Source organism: Crassostrea angulata, chromosome 8 (genome assembly GCF_025612915.1).
Source record: "Crassostrea angulata isolate pt1a10 chromosome 8, ASM2561291v2, whole genome shotgun sequence".
Classification (NCBI taxonomy): domain Eukaryota; kingdom Metazoa; phylum Mollusca; class Bivalvia; order Ostreida; family Ostreidae; genus Magallana; species Magallana angulata.
Window position 1 is genome coordinate 50,371,707 of NC_069118.1, and position 1,978 is coordinate 50,373,684.

At 38.3% G+C, this 1,978-nt stretch overlaps 1 protein-coding gene across 1 annotated transcript; it reads left to right on the forward strand.

Moving 5' to 3' along the window:
- The first annotated feature begins 742 nt into the window (after positions 1–742).
- Positions 743–1,978, forward strand: LOC128161065 (52 kDa repressor of the inhibitor of the protein kinase-like). The gene has a single exon (XM_052824313.1). The coding sequence runs from the start codon at positions 743–745 to the stop codon at positions 1,976–1,978; it is 1,236 nt and encodes a 411-aa protein (XP_052680273.1).

A 1,978-nucleotide genomic window follows, 5' to 3' on the forward strand; every position in this document is an offset into this window, starting at 1 on the left:
ATTATTTTCATCAAGAAATAAGGCCATTATCAGATGAAAAGGTACGTCAAGGTTCCCCCATCTACATCATGTGGTCACACACTGAAAATAACAATCCAATCAATTGGTCACCAAATCATTTTGTTGTTTGTTTCTCAGTTTTACCTACAGATGTCCAAACCAATGAAATGAAGGAGCCTGCTCCTAAAAAGTCAAAACTTTGTATTGACTTAGATGATACCCCGGAGATCACCTTGGGCTCACAAAATGATAAAGCAAATAAAAAATCTGATGACAATGAATTTATTCAGACAACAGAAGATGAAATTGATAAAGATAAAACATCTATTGACGATTCAGGTTTTTCTGATCTTGGTAAAATTGTCACAGGTGCAATAATGTTGAACACAATGTCCTCAGCTGAAAAGATAAGTTACATTCAGAATCAGCCCTTGCCAGACGATATCGCCAAGTTAAAAACAGGTCGTGCTCAAACAACGAATACAGGTGAACTAAAGAAGACTTTATCATTTCAATCTTCTTGGATGAATCAGTTTCCATGGTTGACCTTTAGCAAACTGTTAAATGGCGGTCTATGCAAGTTTTGTGTCATGTTCCCTCAATCAGATGTCCAACATCAAAATGCGTTTGTTACGCAACCTTTTCCTGCGTATAAAAAAGCCCTTGGAAAACATCTGCCCTTTTAAAGCATCAAAATTCAGAACACCACAAGAATGCCAAATCTGTTTATCACACAACCAAGATGACATCCGAAGTGTCATCTTCGTCTCTTCCGTATAAACTAAATCAGCAAAATCAGACACAGTATCAGCACAACATTAGGTTGCTTGAGAAAATAGTAGATGCGGTCATTCTGTGTGGGAAACAAAATATTCCTCTGCGAGGACACAGAGATGATAGTACAAGTGATTCTTCAAATAAAGGTAATTTCCTGGCAATATTACAGCTGTTGGCAAAGCATGATGAGCAGCTCATGTCTCATCTACAAACAGCAAAAAAGAATGCCTTATACACCAGCAAAACCATTCAAAATGAGGTTATCCAACTCATAGGAAATCACATCACAGGTAAAATTTTGAAGGGTCTACAAGGGAGGGGTTTTTATTCCATCATAGCCGATGAGGTAACAGACAAATATGCTAACAAAGAAGTTTTAGTCTTGTGTCTCAGATTTCTAGATACTAGAGAAAACCCTGCCACCATTAAGGAGGAATTCCTTGACTTTTCAAATATAGGCAGAACTACAGGGGAAGCAATTGCTGATAAACTCATTGAAATCCTCCGCTCGCTTGCAATTCCAATTGAGAACATGCGAGGGCAAGCATACGATGGTGCAGCAGCAATGGCATCGGAAAAACGGGGGTGTCAGGGACGAATGAAGTCTCTAAACCAATTAGCTTTGTTTACACATTGTCGGAGTCATGTGTTGAATCTGAGCGTTGCTTCAGCCTGCAAATTACCTCTTGTAAGGAATATGATAGATGTCCTTAATTCAGTGTTTATTTTCTTTGACAGTTCCCCCAAAAGACAAGGGTTTTTTGAGAATATTATAGAAAATGATGGGTCAGTAGATTTTTCCAAAAAGAAACTAGTAGGACTCTGTAAGACTAGATGGGTTGAACGTCATATCTGCTTTGATGTGTTTTACACTATGTACAAGTTCGTCATCAAATGTCTTCAGCACATTATCAATCAAAACCTTGATGAAAGTACCAGTGAAGACTGGTCTTGGGATAGACAAACTAAAGTGACAGCACAGGGACTTTTGGCTTCGTTGACGTCCTTCTCTGTGTTGATAACATTTGTGTTTGTAAGGTACGTCCTAGACACAATAAAACCTTTAACTCCCAAACTTCAGAAGAGAGATATTGACATTTTCACTGCAAGTAAGCTAATCGAGGAACACGTTGATAGAATCAAAGAAATTCGTACAGCGGTAGATACGGAATTTGAGTCTTGCTTTGAAGACGCCAAATAA

Coding starts and splice junctions, on each gene's coding strand:
- LOC128161065 (XM_052824313.1), top strand. CDS start 743: ATGACATCCGAAGTGTCATCTTCGTCTCTTCCGTATAAACTAAATCAG.